At 43.1% G+C, this 22,707-nt stretch overlaps 1 protein-coding gene across 1 annotated transcript in view; it reads right to left on the bottom strand.

The window, feature by feature from the left end:
- The window catches only part of GMPS (guanine monophosphate synthase), a 77,112-nt gene extending 56,240 nt beyond the window's left edge, over window positions 1-20,872 (bottom strand). Inside the window, exons 1-2 of the mRNA XM_069083439.1 lie at window positions 20,865-20,872; window positions 18,236-18,339 (exon numbers count right to left, since the gene is read on the bottom strand). Coding sequence (XP_068939540.1) covers window positions 18,236-18,262 — 27 coding nt within the window. The 5' untranslated portion in view covers window positions 18,263-18,339; window positions 20,865-20,872. The remainder of the gene's footprint in view (window positions 1-18,235; window positions 18,340-20,864) is intronic.
- Between the last annotated feature and the right edge of the window lie 1,835 nt (window positions 20,873-22,707).

Genomic DNA, 22,707 nt, shown 5'->3' with positions numbered 1-22,707 from the left:
CGTACACAACAATGTTTTTCTTTTCTCATTTTGTATTTAAGTTTAAATTTTTTAAATTTACCAAAAGAAAAAAAGAAACACAAAACAGAAGGACATCCTACATCAGAAAGCCTGATCCCCTCCTCAATGGCTCAGGTTCTCCTCCGCAGACTCTCCTGCACCTAATTACTTCGTAGCTCCTTGCATTTCTTCTCTTTACACTTCTATATGCCCCTATGGCCTCTCCCTTCAGAAGGTAGGCTTCTGGCTGGACTGCCCCAAATGCTTCATGCTTTATCCTTGTAGAGCCAGAACCTAGCCCAGAGCCTGGCATACCATAGGTGCTTAATGGCTGACTGACCATATCCAAGGGCTTTGCCCTGGATCCCTCCTGTCAGGTCCTCCCCTGACCCTCTCCTATTGCATGCTATCATACATAAGGGAATTCTTCATTTAAACGCTTAATTTCTTCACTTAAAGGATATTTTCTCTAAGTTTTCTTGATTCAGAAGTTCATATAATCCTGTTTCCTTCTATTTTAGAATAATACTATGGGGAAAGGAAGGAAATTATGCAAATAAAATAAATGTAACTAATGATTTCCTTTGTTTGACAAGTTAACTGCTTTCATCTGCACAACAACAATCCAAGTCATGCAATTCAGACCAGAATCCTCCCAGACACATAAAACTATGAGAGTATGTTATGGCGTAGAATACAAACTAAATTATTAACCATGAACACAACATACTGGCATGATTCGCTCAGCAGACTACACAAACATGCCTGTTAACAAACGAGAGACATTAAATTTTTGTTAATGTTTATTAAACTCCTAGTAGGCACATTAACCTTCTGTGATCATTCCTCCTATAAGCCTTATTACTTTTATTACTTAATTGCTTAATCTTTGCTGAGGGGCAATTTATAAAACCAGAAGAGTCATATGAATCGTGCTGGTGCAATGGATAGAGTGCTGGGCCGGAGCTAGACAGACCTGAGTTCAAATCCAACTTCAGACACTCAGTAGCTGTGTGGCCTTGGCTAATCCCCTAACTTGTGTTGGCCTCAGTTTCTCAGCTATACCTTGGGGATAACAACAGCACCTACCTCCCAGAGTGGCTGAGGCTCGGATGAAGTCATATTTGTAAGGTGCTTCACATGGTGGCTGGCACGCAGTAGGTGATACATGAATGCTGCCTGCTGTTACTATAAGTTACTACAAATAAAAAACAACCTAACATCTAAACTTCTTACAGAGCTCTACGTGACATCTCACGGAGTGCCGAGACCTCGTACAGTCAAGCCCAGCTCCGGGCTGGTAAGAGCTGGTCAGCCCGAAGAGTCTTGAGAATCAAACAGGTTCTACTAACCTCCTTGCTCTTAAGAGATATTCCCCCCAAACATCCAGTTCAAGATGCCCAATAAGCAGCTGGAGATGTGAGACTAAAGGTCAGGAGATGGTTTAAGCTGGATAAGATTAATCTTTATAGAAATGAAAATTGAATATTCAAGTATCTGAAAGAGCCTTTGGGGGATGGTCAGAGTCAGTGGGTATAACCTGAGGATCCAACCAAGAAAAGAAGGAAGGGGGTGGCTAGGTGACGCAGTGAATAGCACACCCGCCCTGGAGTCAGGAGGACCTGAGTTCAAATTTGGCCTCAGACACTTAACACTTACTAGTGTGTGACCTTGGGCAAGTCACTTAACCCCAATTGTCCTCCAAGAAAAAGAAAACAGGGAAGGAGTAGTCAGATGGGTAGGAGGAAAGCCATGAGGGGGAGGTGTCAGGGAATCCTAGAGAGAAGGGAGTATCAAGCAAAAGAGGTGTGGAGGTGTCTGACAGTGTCAAAGGCTGCAGAGAGGAGGAGGGGGAGGAAGAAGAAGTCCCAACTGTCCTAATGACCGTACTCAGTAATGTTTTAGATGAGTGAGACACTTAGTGGGGCTCAGAAGCCTTTGTAGCCATACAGTCCAAGTTCATCTGAATCCCACAATTCAGAATTCTTAATAACTGGAGCACAATTTACTTTCCATTTCTATGGAATAACTGTTTTCTAAGTAAATATGATAGAAACAGAAGTTTAGGGGGATTTTGAATATATTTAAGATGATGTTCTGACTACATAAGAGTCTACAGTTTGAAATATATGGAAAGAACCTTTAAGTTCTAAAGTCAGGGAACAGAGGAATACGAAACACTCCCAAGATGGGAGACTCTCTACACTGCAGATAAAATTCTAAAGGGAAACACACACACACACACACACACACACACACACACACACACAGCTGTAAAGGAACTCAAGAGAAAAAAAGCTTTTTTCATTCTGAAATTTTCATTCTGAAAAACTGCCCTTAACATCCAGGCTTTTTTCTACATTATTTCAAATTATTTTAGAAGGGAGAATGTAACACATATTGACATACTCTCCTGGGACACCTCTCTACACTGCACAGAATGTCTGGAAAATCCTGGTTTATAGGAAGGAACAGACAAACCACTGTTGTTTAATCATGAAAGAGGCTTATCTTTATTCACTATGTTACTGTGTGTGTATATAATAAACCTGCATTTCTTTTTAACCACATAGCCTAGTCTTCAAATCCAGTGAGGTTTCAGAATGGGAGGTGTGACCTGCACAGGGGGGGAGTAGGAGATACTCAAATAGGTAGGCCAAACTTACAGAAAATTCAAAAACTGAGGTAAGTTCAACCTCCAGTCTCTTACAGGAAAGACCTATCTATCACTCCTAAGGTGAAAAAGTGGACGGATTCTTTTTCTCATTACCCTACCTCTCTTGTGGGAAAAGCAGTCAGTGTCAGAAGAGGGGGAGAAATCAAAAAAGGGCCTACCCTATTGGTCAGAGTGGTGGAGCCATCCCCAGAGCACTCTCATGCCATCCCCAGAGAACTCATACCATCCCAGTTTTATTCTTTTATATAAGCATCTCTTGATAAAATTCTTACTTACTGAAAGTAAAATTAAAAATACCAAAAAAAAAAAAGGAAGCACAATAAAGCCTTAAGACCAACATATTTGGTAAGAATATTGCAGCTTACAGTTCAGAAAACTTTAAATCAATATCAAACTGGTAACTCACTGGTATCAATGCTGATTTGGAGAATCAACAATCTTTCAGACAGAAGTTACCTTAAAAGAATATTCTACAAATATCAGCACTAAGTCACCATGGCAGAAATCTCCTCATGATACTAAAGGTATTTCAATAGAAATTACATGATAGTAACATGTGAATGTTCACATTAACTGAGGCATTCAGGAATGCCAAGAGGGGCTGCCTGGGGCTGCCTCTTGGCTTCTCACAAGGGAAGCAAACATGAAAGATTTCTAACTATAATTGGTAATAGGACTGAGAGCCAGAAGACCTTGGAAAGCCTTTTGTAAACCCTCTCATTTACAGATAAGAAAACAGAGTCCCAAAGAGGTCACCCAACTTTGCCAAGTTAGAAATATAGCAGAGGTCTAATTCTAACCCAGTTTATAGGATCATGGATTGGGAGCTAAAAGGGACTTGAGATATCTTTGTGCCTAACTACTTCATTTTACAGCAGAGGAAAGAGAGAGATCCAGGCCCCCAAGGGTACCTACCAGCAGAGCTTGAGCCCTCAGCCCAGGGCTCCTTTCCTCTTCTGAGGTCACAAGAGTTTTGCCCAAGACTAGCATATTGCCTTTCATCAACTTTTTCACTATCCCTCACTCCTAGATTAACTCCAGCCTCTCTTCTCCAACCCATCCTACACATCACTGTCAGACTGTCTTCCTAAAGACAATTTAGCCATTACTAAAAATGATCTTGGGGGCGGCTAGGTGGAGCAGTGAGTAAAGTGCCGGCCCAAAGTCCCCTTCCCCCCCAAAAAAACAAAACCCTAGCTGTGTAACCTTGGTCAAGTTACTTAACCCCAATTGCCCTCCAAAAGACAAAAAATAAAATAAAATAAAAAATAATCTTGTTGAGTTAGAAAAAAATAATAACAGTTCATTTGGAAGAACAAAAGGTCAGGAACTTCAAAAAAAAAAAAAACGGGGAAAAAGATGTAAAGGAAGTAGATTCTGTAGTATCAGACCTCAAACTATATTATAAAATGAGGGCACCGTTGAAGAACTAAATGGATAATTGATTATTTTAAATTAACATTTTCTTGTATAAATAAAATTAATGCAGCCAAGGATAGAAGGAATGCAGAAAATTGGGGAAAAATCTTTCACAGACAATCTCTCAGATAGAACGTGACTGGGTTGGAATACTGCTGTGGTGTAACGAAATAATGAGCTGGATGATTTAGAAAAAACATGGACAGACTTGGACTTAGGAAAGAAGATGCTGTCCACCTTCAGAGAAACAGATGATAGGAGGAAATAAGTATACATATATGTGTTTAAGTGTACATGCATACATATGTAGATCTATACGTGTGCGTACATATGTGTATAAATACGTATATCTGTGTGTGTATGTGCATCCACACTTAATTGTAGTCTTCTTTGGGAGGTGGTAAGGAAGGGGGGGAAGAATAAAGTAAAAAGTGCACAGCAGAACAAAAGAAAACCTACAAGGAAGCAAAGATAAGCTGAACTGTTTTGAAAACAACATGTGGCATTTATTATACAGGTTTTCTTGAAATGGAAATTTATTGTTTTATACTGAATCCTTTCTTATGTTCTGCTATGTACATGGCAATGGTTTTTTTTTCCTTCCTTTATTTTATATTTAAGTGTAAAAAAAACTTTAAAATTTACAAAAGAAAGAATGAGAAAAATTTAGCCATATCACTCATATCCCTCCTCAAGTACCATCAATGGGAGGGGCAGATCCAAGATGGCAGAGAAAAGGCAGGGACTCAGCTAAACTCGCCCAAATTCCCCTCCAAACACTTAAATAATGCCTGGGCAAAGAGAACCCACAAAAGGATGGGGTGAAACAATCAGAAGGTCAGCGGAGAAGACAAGTGTCAAACCAGGGTGAGAGTGGAGCTCAGACCAGCTCTGGCTGTACCAGTATAGGCTGCACTACCAGAAGCCAGCAGCAGGCCTTGGGGGGACAGACAAGTGGTCAGAAGATTACCGAGTCCCTTTGCTGGCACTGAGTGCAGGACTATTGTATTCCCATATTTGGATTGTGGTCACACTCCCAGGGCAAAGAGGAGCATTAGCACATCAGGGGGTACAGTTGCAGAGGACCCCGGTCACAAGTCCATGATGGTCCGGAGGCTAGGTGGCACAGTGAATAGACCACTGGCCCTGGAGTCAGGAGGACCTAAGTTCAAATCCGGCCTCAGACACTTAACACAAAAACTAGTCGTGTGACCTTGGGCAGGTCACTTAACCCCAACTGCCCTACCTTCCCCCCTCAAAAAAAAAAAAACCAAAAAAACAATTCTGGGATGATCACTCACAGACCAGAGCACCAGCCATGAGACTAGCAAACACGCCTCTCCTTAGATCATACCATCTTGGAAGAACTGAAAGCTTACAAACACCAGAACCAGCTCTGAAAACAGCTGCACAAAAAACCTAAAGCTTGGGATAGCACCCCTTTCACCCCAGCAGGGGCTCAACTTTAATATGAAGCTAAATTAAGTCAAGAAATAGGCTTGAAAATGAAGAAACAACAAAAAATATCCTGACCACAGAAAGTTACTGTGGCAAGAGGGAAGATCAGAACAAACTCAGAAGATGACAATAAAATCAAAACTGTTACATTCAAAGCCTCAAAGAAAAATGTGAATTGGTCTCAGGCCCTGAAAGAACTCAAAAAAGATTTTTAAAATCAAATAAGAGATGTACAGAAAAAACTGGGAAAAGAAATGACAGAGATGCAAGAAAATTAGGGTAAAAAGATTCAACAGCTTGGTAAAGGAGACACCAAAAAATACTAGAGAAAAATAACATCCTAAAAAACAGTCAGTGCACTAAAGAGAACTCATTATAAAGCAGCATTGGCCAATTGGAAAAAGATATACAAAAATTCAATGAAGAACTCCTTAAAAAGTAGAATGGGTCACATAGTAACAAAGGTACACACACTGAACAAAATAACTCCTTTAAAATGAGAATTGGGCAAATGGAAGCTAATGACACTATGAGACATCAAAAAACAATAAAATCAAAAGAATGAAAAAAAATTTAATCTCATAGAAATATCTCATTGAAAAAAAAAACTTACCTGGAAAATAAGATACAGGAGATATAATTTAAGAATTTTGGGGCTACCTGAAAGCCATGAAAGAGAAAAAAAAAAGAGTCTAGACATCATCTTTCAAGAAATTATCAAGAAAAACTGTACTAGTATTCTAGAACCAGAAGGTAAAATAAAAACTTTAAAAATTTATGAATCACCTCTTGAAAGAGATTCCAAAATAAAAATTCCTAGGGATATTATAGTCAAATTCTAGAGCTACCAGGTAAATACAATTAAGGTACCACTCCACACCTATCAGATTAGGTTCATATTGACAGAACAGGAAAATGGCAAATGTTGGAGGTGATGTGGGGAAACTGAGACACTAATGCATTGCTTGTGGAACTGATTCAACTGCATCCCCAGGAAATACTACAAGTAGCCAGAAAGAAACAATTCATATAGTATAGAGCCACAGTCAGGATAATACAAGATTTAGTAACTTCTATGTTAAAGGAGGAGAGGGCTTAGAATATGATATGTCAGGGTACAAAGGAATTAGGATTAAAATCAAGAATCACCTACCCAACAAAATGGAGTATAATCTTTCAAGGGGAAAAATGGAAATTCAATGAAACAGAGGACTTTCAAGCATTCCTGCTGAAAAGACCAGAGCTGAACTGAAAGTTTGACTTTGAAATATATGACTCAAGAAAAGCATAAAAAGGTAAATATGAGAGAGAAATCACAAGGAATTCAATAAAGTTAAAACTGTTTACATTCCTACATGGGAAGATGATATTTATAATCCCAAGAACTTTCTCATTATTCAAGTAGTTACAAGTACACAGAGGACATGGGTATGAGTTAAATATTAGGGGATGATATCTAAACAATTAAATTAAGGAGTAAGAAAGAGGAATGCACTGGGAGAAGCAGAAGGAAGAGGTAGAATGGGATAAATTATCTCACATAAAAGAAGCACAAGTGCTTTCACAGTGGAGGGGAAAATGGGGGAGGAAGCACTTGAACCTTACTCGCATCAGAACTGGCTCAAAGAGGGAATCACATACATGCTCAGTTGGGGACAGAAATCTATCTTACACTACAGGAAAGTAGTAAAGGAAGGGGCTAAGAAGAGAGGGACTGATTTAGAAGGAAGGGCAAATTTGAGGAGGTAAAAGTCAAAAGCAAAACACTTTTGAGAATGGATAGCGTGAAAGGAGAAAAAGTGGGATGAACAGGTGAGAAATAGGGTAGAGGTAAATACACAGTAATGATGACTGAAAAAAAATTACAGCAAGTATGTCGTAGCAGCAACAAACAGCAGCAGCATTTCTCAATATACAGAGAACTGAGTAAAATTTATAAAAATATAAGCCATTCCCCAATTGATAATCAAAAGATGTGAACTGGCAGTTTTCAGACAAAGTAATCAGAATTATTCACGTCACACAAAAAAATGCTCTAAATCACAATCAGAAAAATGCAAATTAATACAATTAAGGTACCACTCCACACCTATCAGATTAGGTAATATGACAGAACAGGAAAATGGCAAATGTTGGAGGTGATGTGGGGAAACTGAGACACTAATGCATTGCTTGTGGAACTGATTCAACTGCATCCCCTGGAAAGCACCCAGTCCAAGAAGAGCAGAGCCTGTCAAGGAGGAGGCTTGGCCAGACCTCACTCAGTCACCCAGTTCTGTTCAGTTAATCAGCTGGCACTGGGCTTTTTTCTTTAGACTTTTGAGATTCCGTGCCAAGTATAAAAAAATAGCCATAGCTGCTTTGCATTAATACTATAACTTGCTGAATACTTGCTTTCTATTAAAAATCAATGCTTCTTCAAATCTGACTTTAAATAATCTCTTGCCTGGTGTGATAGTAATGGAATGTGGAGATTCCCCTGTATTGGGCTTGGTTTTCAAATTGATTGTATTAAAACCCAGAGCTTGTTAATCCCACCTGTGGGATGGACTTTTTGATGTGAAAAGAAAGTCCTGAACTGGGAGGAGCTGGTGACGTAGATTTGGAGAGACACTAGAGAGAGGCGGAAGATCTTTTTGGAAGCAGCACCTCGTGGAGAGAGAGAGACTAAGAGAATTGCTGGTGGCCGCTTTGAATTGCCCTGGACTTTTGAGACCTGCCCCCCTGAGCTGCCAAGGACTGAGGAGACATGGCTGTTTTGCTGGTACTTTGTCTGTCTGTTTTGATGTTATTTTGCCAGATTTGTCCACTGGTGAAAGACTGTCCTTTTGTTGAAGAAGTCCTGGAACCTGGCTGTTCGCTAAGAAGGCCTGCGACTGTCCTGCAGACAGAGAGTGAATACTGTCCACTGGTGAGGGACAGTACTGTTGTTGCAGGGGTCTGGAGACTGTCCTGCAGACAGAGTGAATACTGTCCACTGGTGAAGGACAGTGCTGTTGTTGCAGGGGTCTGGGAACCTTTCTGTTGGTTCGGAAGCCCTGAAGAAGGATTTTCTTGTTGTATGTTTACAGAAATCCTGGGAGAGGGCTTTGCTAATGTGTTCAGGGGTTCTAGGACTGTTCTACAGACAGAGGATAAATTCATGAAGGGACTGGCAATGTATCTTGTGGCTTTGCTAAGCCTTGTCTCCCCAGGAACTAAGATTGCTGAGAACTTGCCTCCTGTCAAGATGAAGAAAAGACCTCCATTTGGGTATTAAGTGCTGTGTTTAAACTTGATGTAACTCTGGGGTAGATTCAATTGTGATCCAGGGGTGGGGAACTTTTGACCTTATGTTTGGAAACTAATCTCCATTTGAGAAGAGGGGCTTTGTGGTGGACTTAATTAAGGTATAGCCTAGGGGTGGAGAAGTATTTAGAACAGAGACTTTGTAATTGATTGAATGATTGGAAGGTCCTGGGGTGGGGTAGTATTTGGAGATTATTCAATCACACTTAGTAAATGCTGTATTTTGAATGATGTCATGTTTTGATCTTCTCTGTTCTTGGTTTGTCACTAAATAAAATAGAGAGCACCTATGCTGGTATTTTGAACCTGGGAAGTTGCCTTCTTTTGGCATTACATTACACCTGGTATTTCTATAACATCTGAAAACCAAATTTTTTGTTTTTAAATAGGAGAATCCCCTTCAAAAAATACAGTTTCAGTCAAAAGAAAGTCAGGATTTGAAATAAAGAAATTCACCTGAAAATTATTCATAATCATTTATCTTGCAAAGTAATTAGGAAGGGTTATAAAACCATGTATACCCTTTGACCCAGCAATACTACTACCAGGTCTATATCTCAAAAACACAAGAAAAAAAAAAGGACAAAAATATATAAGACAGCTCCTTTAGTGGTGGCAAAGAATTAGATATAGAATAGGCTGTCCATCATTTGGGGAATAGTTAAACAGGATACAGTACACAATTACAATGGAATATTATTATGCTATAAAAAGTGACAAGCGGGATGATTTCAGAAAAATCTCAATTTACATGAACCAATGCAAAGTGAAGTGAGCAGAACAAGGAAAACATCATACACAGTGACAGCAATACTGTATGATGATCTGCTGCAAATGACTTAGCTATTCTCAGCAATATAACGATCTAAGACAATTCCTAAGGACCTATAATGAAAAATGCTATCCATCCCCAGAGAAAATACCGATGGAGTCTGAACACATATTGAAGTATACTTTTTAACTTTGTTTTTTTTGAGGTTTGTTGGTCTGTTTTGTTTCACAACATGACTAATATGGAATATGTTTTGCACAACTATACATGTATAACAGATCAAAGTGCTTGCCTTCTCATTGAGGGGAGGGAGGAGGGAGAAAATTTGGAATTCAAAGTTTAAAGAAAAATAATTGGGGGAAAATAAAATATTAATTGTTTTAAAAATCAATGGTTCCTTATTGCCTAAAGGTTTATTTTCTTATCATTTCATCAATAACTATTGGGAGAACATAGGCAGAGCATAAATAATAGCAGAAGAGGAGACAGAAGACCCAGGCTTAATTGAGTTCAACTGCTTACCTACAAGACCTTGGACAAGTCATTGGTTCTTTCCCTGCTCCTCACAAATACACAACTAGGTGGCATGCAGAACATTCTATTCCCATTCAAGGTACCAACCTACTTTGGAAGTCATCTACAATTACTTGCCAGTCTTACTCTTTACCAAGTTTAATAGGCAGAGCACTAAAAATTCTTCTCTGCATATATTAAAAATAGAAAAAAATATCAATTCATTCCATTTATCTTTGTGTGCTTTAAAATGCAACCCTGAAAAAAATCTGTATATTTCTTCAAAAAGTACATGACAAGAAATCCCAATAAAAAATTAAAATAACCAGAATGTTCAAGGAAAAGAATATCTTGATTAAATTAATTTTTCAAGTTAACTAAAGATTAATTAAAAAACCTTTTGGGTTTTAGCCTTTGTTTCTTATCTCTCTCAAAAAAGTTGAAAAGGGGAAAATCCATTAATTACAGATTACAAGTAATTAAGGTTTTACTATATATAAAAATTTAGTCTTCCTAGATTAAAGTCAGATAACTGTTATATGGTACTTTAAAGCACCTTTCTGGCTCCTTTTTCAGTGGGTATGGGTTTCAGGTTTCAGTAAAAGATGCCCTATCCCCATCTGATCGTTCCCCAGAACATTCCGAGTTACAGGCTCTGCTCTACGTTCATCTTATTCCCTTAGCACAGATCAGCCCATTCAAGTTTCCATTAAGTGCTAAGAAAAGGGTGAGAGCATCCACCCCTCTGGAAAGCACCCCGTCCAAGGAGGGTAGAGCCTGTCAGGGAGGAGGCTTGGCCAGACCTCACTCAGTTACCCAGTTCTGTTCAGTTAAGTAACTGGCACTGGTTTTTTTCTTTAGACCTTTGAGATACTGTGCCAAATATAAAAAATAGCCATAACTCCTCTGCATTAATATTACAACTTTCTGAAATACTTGCCTTCTCTTAAAAATCAATGTTTCTTCAAATCTGACTTTAAATAATTTCTTGCCTGGCATTTCTATAACATCTGAAATCCAGGCTGTTGTTGTTTAGGAGGAGAATCCCCTTCAAAAAGTACAGTTTTGGTCAAAAGAAAGTAGGGATTTGAAATAAAGAAATTCACTTGAAAATTATTCATAAGCATATTTGTCTTACAAGGTAAGATAGAGACCACTAGGTGGTATCATAGTGCACAAATCACTGGGCCTACAGTCAGAAAACTCAAGTTCAAATCCTACTTCATGCACTTAGGAGCTGTGTGACCCTGAGCAAGTCATTTATCCTCAATTTCCTCATCTGTAAAATGGGAATAATAATAGCATCTATCTCCCAGGGTAGATTGTGAGTATCAAATGAGATACTATTTATAAAACACTTCACAGAGGGTAGGCATTATATAAATGTTGGCTATTATTGTACTGCAGCTACACATTTGTGTACTATTAAATATGACGGAACAGTGCCTATAGATAGATAAAATGTAGTTTTCAGGGTTTTCTTTTTGTCTCAAATCTGAAGAATCTGTGAAATGCTTCAATTCTACCTTTTTCAAGTTTTAATAAAACCAGTATTTCTGAAGGTCTTTTAATACATTACTTCAGCTTAGAAGTGACCCATGAATTTCTTCCAAAGGAAAGGAAAATAATTACCTTAGAAGTTAAAGCAGTAAAATTGCTAAACTTTCAGGGGCGGCTAGGTGGCACAGTGATTAGAGCACCGGCCCTGGAGTCAGGAGGACCTGAGTTCAAATCTGGCCTCAGACACTTAACACAAAAACTAGCTGTGTGACCTTGTGCAAGTCACTGAACCCCAACTGCCCTCCAAAAAAAAGACAAAAAAAAATTTGCTAATCTTTCACAAATATTATCAACTTTGAGTTCATTTTTTTTTGTCTTTTTTTTGGAAGGCAATTGGGGTTCAGTAACTTGCCCAACGTTACACGGCTAGTTTTTTTGTGTTAGGTGTCTGAGGCCAGAACCAAAGTCAGGTCCTCCCGACTCCAGGGCCGGCGCTTTACTCACTGCACCACCTAGCTGCCCCTGAGTTCATTTTTACAAGTGACACTACTGGACCCCATGAACCACCTTCATGCTGTTGAGACAGAGAGTCAAGGAAGTCTGAACCACAGCTCATTTGCTAGAAAAATCAATAATGTAATAAAATCATGTTATTAAGCTCGATAGAGCTTGTGGCTTTCTGAAGACCCTTTTTCTACCACATATTAAGCTGCCTCATTTTAAAAAATTAGTTAATTGCCTCATACTGAATTCAGAATCACTTCTCATACCCCACTAGTTAGAATTCACACTTCAGAAATCAGTGGCAATTTTTTTTTGGAGGGGGGAAGGCAGGACAATTGGGGTTAAGTGACTTGCCCAAGGTCATATGGCTAGTAAGTGTTAAGTGTCTGAGGCCACATTTGAACTCAGGTCCTCCTGACTCCAGGGCGGGGTGCTGGCACCCCCAACCCCCACCCCAGACAGTTCTTTAAGTCTAGCTAGTATGTGGTATGCACACCAAGGAAGACCTAGCCCAAAGGTGTCAAACCTGCTGTGAGGTCCACACCTGAATTAGAATGAAATGTAACTGGGAAATAGTTAACAAAGTTATGAAAACTATCACAAAATAGAGACAACATTAATATGTCTTTCTAAGTTATCTGTAACCTGCAGGGCTCCTTCTGTAAGTTTTCCTGACGGCCCATTTCTGTTGGGGTTTGACACCTACTACCCTAGACTGTATCACTCAACAAAAGTTTTCCTCCCTTCCCTTTCATTGTGATCTCCTGATTAAGAGGCTTTATGATCATGTAACCATCACAAGCTTATATGAAATAGTAACTGGTTACCCTAGCAATAACCTATGCATTATTCCCATTAAAGAAGAAAAGCCAGTACTTGCTTAATACCTCCTCAGTGCTGGTTAAAGCAGCAGCATGATGCAGTATTTTATTTTAAGTCAGCTGCAGCACTAACTGCATGAAGTTCCCTCGACTACCACCCAGTATATGAGGGTCACTACACTAAGGACCTCAGAGCCCACCAGGATCAGTCACTTTTCAAGATCATGAAACTCTTGAGATTTACTTCAAGTTCTTACAAAAAATTCAAGCCACATTCCCACCCAGAAAGGTTAGTTCCCTGTTTTTTTTTTCAAGTAGGCATTTAACAAATTAAGTATTCTTTCAATGGGTCCAGGTCCAGCAATGAACTGCTATGAAGAAAAGGTTTCAAACTAGGAAATGGAAATACACACATACACATCAAGTTCTATTCTATTGGGAATTATAGTTCTTATTAGTTTTTCCTTCTTTGTTTTTTTTTTTTTTAGCAATTGGGGTTAAATAACTTGCTCAAGGTTACACGGCCAGGTGGTTCTGGATGGGTGCTAAGTGTCTGAGCCCGGATTCGATCCCCAGGCCGGTGCTCTTACTCGCTGTGCCACCTGGCCGCCCCAGTTTTTCCTTCTTTTCATTTCTATAGCAGTTTTCATCCAAATGAATGAGTTTTTATTTTCCTAGGAAGAAAGAATACACCAAAATCAGTCTAGCTTTCATGCTACTTCATTCAAATCACAAGAGGGTAGGACTAAATGTTTGTGGCATCGTATTGGAAAGTGCACATCCAAATGATCCATGGACAATTATTTACAGTGTGGATGGCCAGTGGAGATAACAAAACAAAAACAGAAACATCTCCTGTCTTCAAAGAGTTTACAGTCTATCCTGAGAAACAAGATCTACAGGGATAAGGGATTGTGCTTTATAAAGTAAATACGATAGAATTTGGAGGGAGGTGAATCTACTGGAGAAGATGAGACAGAATGGCATTACTCATGTATATAAAAGTGTTTCCCTTGGCAAGGAAAAGGGCCAGTTCATCAAGGGAGACAGCTTAGGAATGAGATGAGATGAGGAAGAAATGAAAAGAGGGAGCTCACAGGGAATTGGCTTCTTTTTTCCCCAATGAACTATGAAGCAATGTTCTCAGAGGAGAGGGAGAAAACAAGGAGTCACAGGAAGTTTTAGAAGGAATGCAAACACCTGGAAAAGCCACTGGGATAAGGTAAGGACTGTCTTGCCATGGTGAGGGCCCAGGAGAGCTCATGTATCATCAATGTCTAGAGGCCTCAGTCAACGTGATTCACGATTTTTCTCCAGCTTCGTTCAGTAGCACTTTATATAGGAGTGAAGGCAGTATAGCTGGGGGGAGTGATCCAAGGGTGAGATTTAGCTGGGGCAACATCAGCAATGTAAAAGCAGGTGAAAGACCCCAGAGGGACAGTATAACATTGAACTGGTTCACCAAAAAGTCAAGATAGGAAAGGGACAGAGTATAGCTAATACAAGGGTGACTCAGGGAAGAGGGACTGGAGGTCAAAGTGTGGACAAATAACAAGGTTTGGGGTTGCCGGGCAGGAGGAGAGATGGAATGTCCTGTGATCACATAAGGGAATCTCGGAAGAGTGTATAAACACGGAAGCAATGCATTTGTGGGTGATGGGAAGATCAAGAGAGGGTATGAGCGTCATAGTGTGTGACTGAGGAGGAAAGGAGTAGGTCAGGGGAAATGATCACACTGAACTGTGAAATTGGGGTGTCTGAAGGAATATTAATACATCTATTATAAGGTCAGGAGCTATGGAAGACAAAAAGCCTGAACCAGGCACTAACCTCACTGAGAAAAGAAGGAGAGTGTCCTGGAGGCCGACAGACAACAGACAGGGACTGGATTGAGTGACCTCTACCCACCCTTCTAATACCAAGATTCTGAATTCATTTCTCTGTCCTACATAATTGAGGCTGTATATAAAGGGAAATTTTCCATGGCTTTTGAAGGAGACCACTTCCCAAGAGAAGGGACAAATGGAACATTTTAAATGTTGGAAATAGGTAAAGAAATGCAATGAAGGAATAGAGGGCACTGCAGTTCCTATACCACTTGTGATTTTAAAAACAAAAACAAAGGCCAAACTATCCCAAGTTCAACTCCTTGGGGCCATTTTAGTAGCTCAGGGAAGATAAATTACCTATGGACTTATCTTAAGTGTCTCTTGTTACCATAAACCAATGACACAACACACATCCAGACATAAAAACAAATGAGGCTGATCAGAGCTCATCTATCTAGATAGTATATATATGTATATATGCATATATACACACACTACATATATATACACTATATGCTATAAACTATGTACTATATACATATATATATAGTAGTATTGTCTGCAACGAAGAGGATTTATTTTCTAACAGGATCTCACCAGGATGGACTCTAGAGGCTGATTCCGGAGGGGGCTTCAGAATAGACACTGTTTCGGTCACCATAACAGCCTGGGAATTTTTGGAACTGAAGTATAAGGCAAGACTGAAGCAACAAGTCTTTGAGACATGACTTGAAATCTGAGCACAATCCTACCTCCATCATGGAGAATTCATTTATGGTCCCTAAGGGGCACCAAAGTGCACAGAGCTATGGGTTTGAAGTCAGGAAGACGCGAGTTCAAATACAGCCTCAGACACGTACTAGCTGTGTGACTTTGGGCAAGTCACTAACCTGTCTGCCTCAGTTTCCTCAATTATAAAATGGGGATCACAACAGCACCACCCAGGGTTGTGAGGATCACGTAAGATAATATTTAGCAGAGTGTCTGGCACATAGGAGGAGCCATATAAACGCTACTCAACCTTCCAAGTTTCAGTTTCCTCTCTATAAAAATCAGTTTGATAATATTGGGACTTCCTACCTGACATACAACTAACTACATTTATGATGTGATGAGAAGTTTTGATACGCTACATATCCTGGTACTGGGAATAGGTTAAAGTTTCTCTTTGGTTATTTGTAGACTTTTTTTTTTTTTCCCACCAGACCTGTGATAGTGTAGGAAGAAGCCCCTGATAAGGAACTTGCATCGGGAGGATCCCACAGTCAGTATGTCTCAGAGGCTCCACCTGAACCCAACTCAAAAGTCAACTCTGATCCACCAGGCCACACTGGCCTTTCATTTCAAGATTAAGTAGCTCAAAAACCTTACAGGTCATCACTTACCAATAAGCTCTCTATACAAGAAATATTTAATTTAAAACTTAAAAGTATTTACATTCCTTAACAGGCCTTTCAACTACAAATGCAATTTATAAATGGACATTTCTAAAGCCTTTTATCCAAAAAGCTACAAGAGTCTTCACATTACATACCAAGATGATAGCTTTCCTCTAAGGTGAAATAAGTCATCTCCACTGGAATAGAAGCCAAACAAGGCACAGACACCAGCCACTGGTCCATTTACCCAATCTAAGTTAAGTAAGAAATCCAGGCCACTTAACTCCTGGCCCAATGATCTTTCCACTAAAACAAGAGTTTTGTGTGAATTATAAATAACAACAAAAAAATTATAATCTGAGATTTTAATGAGAGAATAACTAGAAATTTTATTCTCTGTGTTTCAGTTCAAAGTGAAGACCTTACAGAAATGTCACTGACTAGAAGCCCCTTAAGAGAATTCACCAGTTATATCTGAATGGGAGATGTGGCTGTCTTCCCATCATTTCAGAACCTCTCTAGCCTTAAACACCCCAACCACTTCCCCCAATCTAAATGGCTGCATTAACTTGAAGATGGAGGTCTCACCCCTGTGGCAAGAGACCCCGGGACTCAAGTAAAAAGAGGCTGAATTAATTAGGTGCCAAGATCACTTCTGGCAGGTCCTGGAACACGTGTTAATAATCTTGGTTTGGGAATCCAAGTCGAACAGGCCCATCACACTGCAGATGAGCTTTAGGCAGCCCGTCCACACCTCCCTCCTGCAGGGCCCAGGCTTAGCACACCTGCCCCACTTCAGCAGTCCCGGAGAAAGGCCTGCTTACTCCTGGTGTATGTCACCCTACCGCCCCCCCGCCCGGCACAGAGGAAACACGCGGCTCGTTCGTAGTTCGAGTTTATTTAGGTGAACAAAAAAAGTTTAATCGAAACCACATTTTTACATCCCCGCAAGCTCTATGCAATCTACATAGTAAAGTTGTCCTGCTTTAAAACGGTGAAAGGGAAAGAACCCCACCATGGGTCGTTTTACAGAAGAACTCACCAACCTCCCTAAGGCAGTAAGTTACAGGAGGGCCCGGCGGAGGCCGGCGGGCCGTTTCCACTGGGGCTCCCCCAGGAAAGCCGCTAAACCTCGTGTCTAGACGGGAAAACCGGGCCGCCGAGGCCGCTTCCAGCCCACGGGCCCGGCTCCTCCGGCCCCTCAGATCGTGGCTTGCTGGGGAAAATTAAAGCTTATTCCACCTGCACCGTGGCCCCCCGCGTCCCGACCCGTGAATCTCCACAGGGGGCCCGGCGACCAGTGTGGCCAGAGCCCGGGGAGCTTCGCCAGGGCCGGGGCACAAAGCCCCCCCCCCGAAATGAGCTGGGACCTAAACGGGGCTGCGAGTTTCGTCTTCACCAGACCTACGGAGGTGATGACGCCGTGACGTCCGCGGCCGGAGGCGCGGGTTCGAGCGCTGCCTCTAGCGCCGGGCCCCGGACGCCAGTCGGGCCGAAGGCAGGCTCGGACCCCAGGGCCCGGCCTCGCGCCGCGCGGACCCCCGGGGAGGGGGCCGCGGTCTGCGGGCACTTCGTGGGGCCCCCGCGGGGTGGGGGAGGGGACGCGGGCTCCGGCGGAAGTTTGGCGGCCCCCTCCCCGCGGCTCGGGCCCCGGCCCCCGCCCACGTGCCCGGGCCGGAGCGGGGCAGACACGTGGGGCCCCGGGAGGGGCGGCGCTCCGCACGAGAGCCCGTCATCCCGGGCCCCGCGGACAAAGCGGACGGACGGACGGACGGACGGACTGGGGGGGGGGGGGGGGGGGGGGGGCCGGCAGCAGCGTGCCCCTCCCCCGCCCGCCCCGTGCTCCCGGGCCCCCGCGGGCCCCGCCGCGCGCGCGGACAGCGACCCCCGCGTCCGGACGGCTTCACACTCGCACACTCACTCGCACTCTCACCCCGCGCGCGCACCCTCGCGCCCCAACAAAGCGGCGGCGGCGGGAAGTGCGGCAGGCCCCGACCGGGGACTCTCCCGCCGCCGCCGCCCGAGGAGCCCGGATCGGGCCGCGCGCCCGGCCCGCGGCGGCTCCGCCGACTGACCTTGGAGTCTCCGTTGCACAGAGCCATGGGTGCGGGTGCGGGCGGCACAGACGGCGAGGGGCGGGCGGCGGCGGCGGCGGCGGCGGCGCTCAGTCCGCGTCTCTCTGGGCCCCGGCGGGAGGGGGCGGGCGGGAGGAAGAGGAGGGGGAGGGGCGGCGGGAGGGGGAGGGGAGGAGGGGGCGGGGCGGAGCTTCCTGCACGCAGCCGCCGCCTCCCCGGGCCGCCGCTGGGAGGAGCTCGCGCTCAGCCGGGCCGCCTCCGCTCCCCCCTCCCCCCTCCTCAGGCGAGGGGCGGGGCACGGCGGGGCTCCCGCGAGAGAGCCCGGGAGAGCCTCGACCACCTGCCGGGGCCGGCACGTGTTCCACGGCGTAATGCGAGTGAAGGGCCTAGGCCCGGGATTGGGGCAGCGCGGCTGGGATGCGGAAGCTGCGCGGGGCTGTGAGGGGGGCCTCCCTCGAAGGTGACCCGGCGCTGCACTGTCTGTGTGCACACAGATGCATCACCCGGCCTTAGACACGCGGGCTCGGGCTGAGCGTCTCTCAATGCAGGACCGTGGTTCCTTGGAAATACTTGGTGACTCGCTTTGGGGTCTTCTAGGCAACGACACTGGGGCGCTTTGCCATTGCCTTCTGCAGCTCATGTGACAGATAGGGAAACTGAGACAAACGGGGTCAAGTGACATGCCCGGGGTCACACAGCTGGTAAGTGCTGGAGGACACAATGGAACTCAGGTCTTCCTGACTCGAAGCACGGACTCCATGGAAGATTTAAACAATTGTTTGCATTTGTGTCCAACCCTTCAAAGAAGTGCACATCTTGAGGATGGGAACTCAGTTTTATCTAAACTCTTAAGAGTGCTACATGATGAGGTACAGGCTCTCGAGCCCTCCTTGAATTTCCCCACAGGAGGCCTTTGCCTGAGGCCATAAGCCTTTCATTATAGCTCAGCCCACATCTCTACCTAGCCCTCCTTTGTCCTGCTACCCCCCACCTTGATCCTCCCCAAATACACCCAAATCTGTTACCCTTGAACTAGCCTAGCCCTCCATTGTCTGTCATGGCCAGGTGGCCTCCAACTACTTCCCACCTTTAATCTCTCATCACTGGAGTCTGACCTCATTTGACCCCTCCTGAAGACCCTCCCCAAACTCCTCCTCTAGACCACCCCTAGATTTCTCCCACAACCTTTCTGTGTATAAGACTCATCTTGCCTCCATGAAGGAGCTGGAGAATTAAATAGCCCAGACTCCCTTTGTTTCAGATGATTCTGGCGGGCTTGTCCAAAGCAAGCCTCACAGATCCGGAGGCTCCTTAAGAATCTACCCATTATGGTGAATCTCTAATAAACTTTGCTTTACTTTGGTTGAGAGAAGACTTGAGTGGAATTCATTTGGCAGGATGCGTGTGTTGGTATTTTGGCATCTTGAGCACCCCTAAACCTAAACCATGACACTACATACACAACAGACCCCTAGAGAAATCTTGTGGAATCAAATTGAATCTGCATAGAGATAAATGCTTCTAATCCCCCCAAAAGCATGATCTTCTTTTTTTTTTAATGTAGCTAAGGAACAAATGCTAGAATAACTGAAGAAATTGGGAAGTTCACTCAGTGAGAAAGTTAGACGAAGATGAATCAACATGACTTCAGAGTTTAGAAATCAAGTTTCTGTCAAGTATAAATGTAAAAGAACTTTGAGACTACTTGAAGCAAAAATAATTTTCCATAAAACTAAAGTAGTTCCATTTAGTACTTACTGGTATTAAATAACTCCTAGAAGGAAGTGGCCAAAGGAACTGTTTATCAAATATGAGCTAGAAAATAAATCTGCCCCCCCCCAAGATGTAATATGGGTAAACAAAAGTAGAATATTCATCAAAAATAACAGCAATAAAAACATATATGTATAGTGTGGTGGGGGGGAACCTTCTGTGCATCTATGATGAACAGTTTTGGGTAGGTCCACCATCTAATTCAGGAAAGACATCACTGATGATCACACTGGTCCTGAAAACAAATGAGGAACACCAGTGGGTGTCCTATGGGGCCTGGACCCCGGTTCTCTTCTCCCTTTATGTTTACTTCACTGAGTGATCTCATCAGTTCTCAGGGACTAATTACCATCTCTACTGCTGATGATTCTCAAATCAAAATTCCCATAGTACCATCCTTAAAAACACCCCAACAAATCTTCACCAGATCAAACCATGGCCTCAATCCTTTATCTCCTGAGTTCATTATCTTCCCCTCTAAACTGTCCCTCACCGTCCTTGCAGTAGCCCAGGCTCACACCTAGGAGGCATCTTGGATTCCTCAGGTCTCTTCCCCCCCACTCCAGCTGTGACCAAGGCCTCTGCAGCATATCAGATACAATACCTTTTCTCCCGACACTGCCCTTAACAACTTACCCCTGGAGTGCTGCCTGCCTCCCATCTCTCCCCGCTCCCATGCTTCCTCCATTTAGGCACCAGTGATTTTCCTATAATGTAGGTCCAGTCTTTTCACCTCCCTATGCAGAAGACTCCAGTGGTTCCCTGTTGTCTCTAGGAGCAAATGAAAAATGCTCTGGCATTCAAAGGCCTTCACAACCAACTCCACTCCTCCCTTTCCAGTTTTCTTATACCTTACTGCCCCATGTACTCTTGGATCTAGTGACACTGGCTCCTGGCTCCCCCTGGCTCTTCCATGAACCAGGCCCTCCATTTCAGCTCAGGGCATTCTCTCTGGCTGCCTCTCATGCCTGGAACACTCTCCCTCCTCTGCTCTCCTCTAAGTCCCAGTGAAAATCCCATCCTTTATTGGAAGCCTTCCCCAACTCCTCTTAATTCCAGTGCCTTCCCTCTCTTAATGTATCAGCAAGCACCCCAGGGTCCCCAGGGTGGCTGCCAACACAGGTTCTTAGATCTGCTTTCTTAAAGGAAAGCAACTCAAAATTAGTTAACAAGCTTAATCAGTCAAATATGTATCATTTACCTAGTTCAGGGGAAAAAGGTCAGCACCCCAAACTTAAATATACAGACAGAATTATCAAGACAGAGAAACAGATCAAGTAGACAGGTTTCCAAACTGTCCAACCATTACTTCCATACCAAATCAACATCTGGGTTTTTCAAAGCCGGGGTGCTCTCAACAACGGCTTCCCAGAGTCTCATCTGATCAAATCACAGAACAATTCTCAAAGTGAGCCCCAAATCAAAGCCTCACAGCGATTTATATAGCCTTCTCCTGGGTCAGAGAATGTAACCACCCTCTTGACCCACTGCCCAATCACACAGCATCAAGGTGTGGGCATTCCTGAAAACCAAGCCTCCTGCACAGGCTCCATGTGACCACATTCAGCCTATTAGGAGGCAGAGTATATTTTCAAATCAAGGAAGCTTCTCAGAGTCTCTTAAGCCTATCAAAGGGCCTAAGGGCAGGGAAGATCTTTAAATTTGCATTCCCATTACACTTAATCATCTCTTATGTATCCTGTGTATAACTATATGTGTATGTGAATGTATATGTATGTATATATGCATATACATACATATACATACATATACATACACATACATAATACACACACATCTATTTGTTTGCATGTTGTCTCCCCCATTAGATTATAAGCTCCTTGAGGGCAGGAACTGGTTTTTTTTTGTCTTCTTTTGTATCCTCAGTGAGGAAATCAGCATAGGGAGAGCTGGTTCAGTTTTGAAAGAATTCAATCAGACCTCTTTAGCCAAAGGGAGCTTTATTGATGGAAAAGCATATGGGCCTGAGACTTAGCAAAGAGCTAAACAAAGGCATTGATATAGGAAAAGGACAAGACTTATACACACAGAAAGTTACATGGCCTATAGGATGATGATGTAATTTTAGGGTTTCTAATGGGGGTTGGAGATTTAAGGACAGGATAGGTACAAACAAGGTGAGGAAGGTGGTTGCTTGCAAGATAAGGAAAGGTTGTCATGACACAGGATGGGGAAGATAAATGACACAGGATGGGGAAATGAATGATACAGGATGGGGTACACAGGATAAGGAGAACAAAAGCAGTTCTTTTGGTACAGGTTGCATGTTGCATGCAAAATAAGGGGAAGGGGCAGTAAGGCACCCTCAAATTACAGGATGGGCTAAGAATAAGCCTCAGACCCCCTCAGGTAGCCTAGGAAAGTAATCATTACTATTTGTATCCACATCATCAGCATTTAGCACAGTGAATATGTGCTTTAAAATATTTTGATTGATTGATTAGCCAGACTTGTAGCAAAAGATTTTTACACTTGCCTCCCCAACCTCTCTTCTCACTCCTCATACGTTTGGAATCTGACCCCCTCCCTGAAATGAAACCGTTCTCCCAAGTTACCCAAACTCACCCTCCTTCCAAATGCCCAGTTTCTGCTGAGGCTGGCACTGCCCTGGTTTAAGTGATTTCCACCTGCACACTCCTGACATTCTTTCCCTTCCCTTCCCTTCCCTTCCCTTCCCT

This window comes from Petaurus breviceps, unplaced genomic scaffold (genome assembly GCF_028583685.1).
Source record: "Petaurus breviceps papuanus isolate PSGF00001 unplaced genomic scaffold, PetGlider_PUasm1.0 173, whole genome shotgun sequence".
NCBI classification, from domain to species: Eukaryota; Metazoa; Chordata; class Mammalia; order Diprotodontia; family Petauridae; genus Petaurus; species Petaurus breviceps.
This window is presented reverse-complemented; position numbering and strand designations above follow the sequence as displayed.